Raw genomic sequence first — 3,549 nt, 5'->3', positions numbered from 1 at the left:
TATATGTGATCATAAGTGGGCGGTGCCACGCCCATTTTCCAAAATTTTACCATAAACGTATTTCTTGGTAAAGAATTGTTGCAAGCATCAATTTTGAATAAATTAGCTTCAATATTTACTGATTTATCGAAGATTTTGTATTTCTCTAAATTACCGTTATATGGGATGTGGGCGTGGTTATTGTCCGATTTTAAAAAGTTTCGGCACTATTGTATGCTGTACCAAGGCCAACAACTGTGCCAAGTTTGGAAGAAATTGGTGCGGCGGCTACCAAGATATACACATGTAACCATAAGTGGGCGTGGCTACGCCCATTTTGCAAAAATTTATAATATTCTTATTTTTCGTCTAAAAATTATTGTAAATATCAATTTTGAGTGAATTATCTTCAGTAGTTACTAAAATATCGCAGTTTTCGTATTTCTGGAAATTACCGTTATATGGGAAGTGGGCGTGGTTAAAGTCCGATTTCGCCCATTTTCAATACCAACCTACCTTGGATTAAGGGAAACCTACATACCAAATTTCGTTGAGATATCTCAATTTTTGCTCGAGTTATCGTGTACACGGACAGACGGACAGACGGACAGACGGACAGACGGACAGACGGACGGACAGACAGATATGGCTTAATCCATTTCTTTTTTCATCATGATCATTTATGTACACATTTGTCTATATCTATCTCGATTCGTTTTGGCTGTTACAAACAACCGTTATGTGAACAAAATTAATATACCCTTGTGCACAAGTGCGCTCGGGTATAAAAATAATGTACATACATTATTTTATCGCATCTCCCAACTTTTTGTTGATGGAGTTAACCGATGTGTGCACTGAACGGCTCATATGTAAAATACTCCCTTGCTTTATTCATTGGGACATTAACTCTATATTGATACATATGCATGTACATACTTATATGTATACATACATATATGTGCACTTGCGCATGAGCGTATGCTTGTATGTACCCTGCAGTAAATCGCGCTAGTTCAGGACTAGCGCAGAACTAGATCTTTAAGAGGCGGTACTGGCTCTAAATCTATCCCAACGCAATGCTTCCAAATGTTTCTTTTTACATGGCGATGTCCTACGAAGTGGAAATTGCCCCCCTCTGCAGAACTTTCGAACTAGTTCTTAACTAGTTCCATTTGAACAGTTCTGGGTCAGCAAGTTTTTCTAAGAGAAGAAATTTTAAAACTCGATTATTAGATTATTTTTCTATTCTAAATTGGCTCCAATTCAGACAGATCTGCGACAATAAGTTTTTTATTAAAAAAATTCTGATTATTCGATTTTTTGATATTTTTTCGTTTTTTCTTTTCTTTTACAGATTGCATTCTATTAAATTTTTATTTATTTTTTTTTAGTTTGTTTATATTATTTGATCACTTTTGTCTTCAATTTTTAAGCGGCACTCAACAATTTATATTTCTTAAATTTGAAAATCCACCTCGACCTCCACCGCGATTTGAACTGGTGACCAACGATATTAGAGTCGGACGTCTTCCCACTGAGCTATTTTCGTATTGTACGAGAAGTGAGAATTTGTGCATTTACTTCTCAACAGAGCGCAACTAACACACCGAGAGTTTCAACTGTCCCTCCCTGCATCCGTTTTGCACTAGTTCAGAGATGGTTCTGAAATGTGTAGGGCGGAACTAGCGCTTTAAGAGACTGTCTCTAAATTTTACTGCAGGGTAGGTAAATATATACATTTACAAATGTACATATTTGTATATACACTTTCTTAAACAAAGAAATAAAAACAAATTTATCCAATACTACTTCTGGTTACAACATAGATATCTGCATTTAGCACTCTTAGGTTCGATATTTTTTATCTATTTCATATTTCGCAATACGTTCCTTCATTTCCAGCTCTTTATATTTGAAATCTAATTCTTTTTCGCGGAAATATTTATCATTTTCTGCTCTCTTTTCATCTATGTCTAATCTTTTCTTTTCTATGTCAACTGCCTCCTTCTCAACTTTTAATTTTTCACTTTCAAACTCTATTCTTTCCTTTTGAATTGTAGCTAATTGTCCCATAGCAGATCTTGGTCGTGCTTTAGTTTTCCCTGATTGCTTTGGGATTGGCAACGATGGCGAACGTGGTGAAGGAACTTCGGTTTCAACTAACTGTGTAATAGTTGATGACAGTGTTGGAGAAACGGATGCCAATGTCGCTATGGCTGGTGGTGATTCAGTTGATGGTAATTCTATCCATGGTGGTTCTGTTAATAGCAATTCTATACATGGTAGCTCTGTCGATGGTGATTCTGTCACTAGCAGTGGCGCCCGTAGTGCTATGCCTCGTGGTTCAAATATATTTTGGAGACGCCTATAGTGTGGACATATTTTGAGTATTTTGCCTGCAGATCATTGAAAATGGGTTTACCTAATTAACAGCAAATACATATATGAATCAATAAGTATCTATTTTTACCTTCTATGGATTCTTCTCCTTCAAGTACGCCAGCTCCAGTTGAATTCAACGAATCGTTGGCTTTTACGTGAGGCGCACCTTCCAGCGCACCAGCTCAGGGGTAGCCTCTATGAGGGTTTTTTCAATAAATTTTGTATAAAATATTTGTGCAGTTGGAAACTGAAATAAATATAAGAACATCAATATAAGTTTTAAACGAGGTTCTACGAATCTTCAGATTAAAAACATTGCTTACCTCAAACTTGGGCTCCTCTTCAAGAAAGTCCAGGATGAGCTCCACCTCTCGAGCCTGCCACTTTTTTTTTGGCTGTAACCTTACAACCGATCTTTTTCGCGTAATATCGCTCATTTTCTAAAAATTAAAACGATAAATTGTTGCAAAATAGTAAAATGAATTAAAACTACTTTTTATCCAACTTTCTGCTTGTTTACAAATGAAAAAACAGCTGACACATGGTTGCAAAAAGTATGCTACCAAATCATGCAATCAAAATAACACCAGGTTCATAGTAGCATGAGGGTGCAAAGATTGCATAATATTTGAACACATGAAACAACAACAAAAGTATCCAATCATGCTATTTATGCTATCTATGCACCGTGCTAGACAGTATGCATCGGATCGAGAATACCCCTAATGTTTTTTTTTTTATATTTGACTGTGTTAAATCCTCTACATTGCTTGCACAGTATACCAGTAGATGGGTTTTTGTTGTTGTGGCTGTTAATTTGGTCCCCATAAACGGCCTAAGGGTTGCGAGCAAGTGTTTTGCCGCATTCAGGGTGCTGTGCAGTAAAATAATGTGGTGAAAAATTTTAACATCGGATAAATGGCGAGAGAAATATTGTTATGAGCTTTATAAGTAAAGTTCTGAACACATTGAAAACGACGAGCTGGGCAACAGCTTCCAAGAAGGGTATACGTCAAACCTTATATATGCATCGTAAACCGTATAAACTTATAATTATGTAAACCTTATAAATGAACTGTCAAAATTTGTGTGGAAACTCGTTTACTCATTTCTGATTAATTTCTCCAGCGACTTCACTGAATAAACTTGATAAACTGAAGCCAATGCAACTCTGTCGCACCTCTA

The 3,549-nt window shown here is 36.3% G+C and overlaps 1 protein-coding gene across 1 annotated transcript; it reads left to right on the top strand.

The window, feature by feature from the left end:
• The first annotated feature begins 952 nt into the window (after positions 1-952).
• On the top strand, positions 953-2,413 carry LOC108366056 (uncharacterized). Its single transcript, XM_017620326.1, has 3 exons — positions 953-966; positions 1,809-1,831; positions 2,043-2,413. Exons 1-3 carry the CDS (start codon positions 953-955, stop codon positions 2,351-2,353), a joined length of 348 nt encoding a protein of 115 aa, XP_017475815.1. The 3' UTR covers positions 2,354-2,413.
• The last annotated feature ends 1,136 nt before the right edge of the window (positions 2,414-3,549 follow it).

Source organism: Rhagoletis zephyria, unplaced genomic scaffold (assembly GCF_001687245.7).
Source record: "Rhagoletis zephyria isolate East Lansing unplaced genomic scaffold, Rhagoletis_zephyria_1.1 Rzeph_scaffold_02121, whole genome shotgun sequence".
NCBI classification, from domain to species: domain Eukaryota; kingdom Metazoa; phylum Arthropoda; class Insecta; order Diptera; family Tephritidae; genus Rhagoletis; species Rhagoletis zephyria.
The sequence above is the reverse complement of the archived record's forward strand: the minus strand, read 5'-3'. Positions and strand labels throughout refer to the sequence as shown.

Bases quoted from the DNA above. Each gene is read 5' to 3' on its own strand.
- LOC108366056 (XM_017620326.1), top strand. The intron at 1,832-2,042 runs GTTCGATATTTT...TTTGAATTGTAG, and splicing joins TCTGCATTTAGCACTCTTAG to CTAATTGTCCCATAGCAGAT.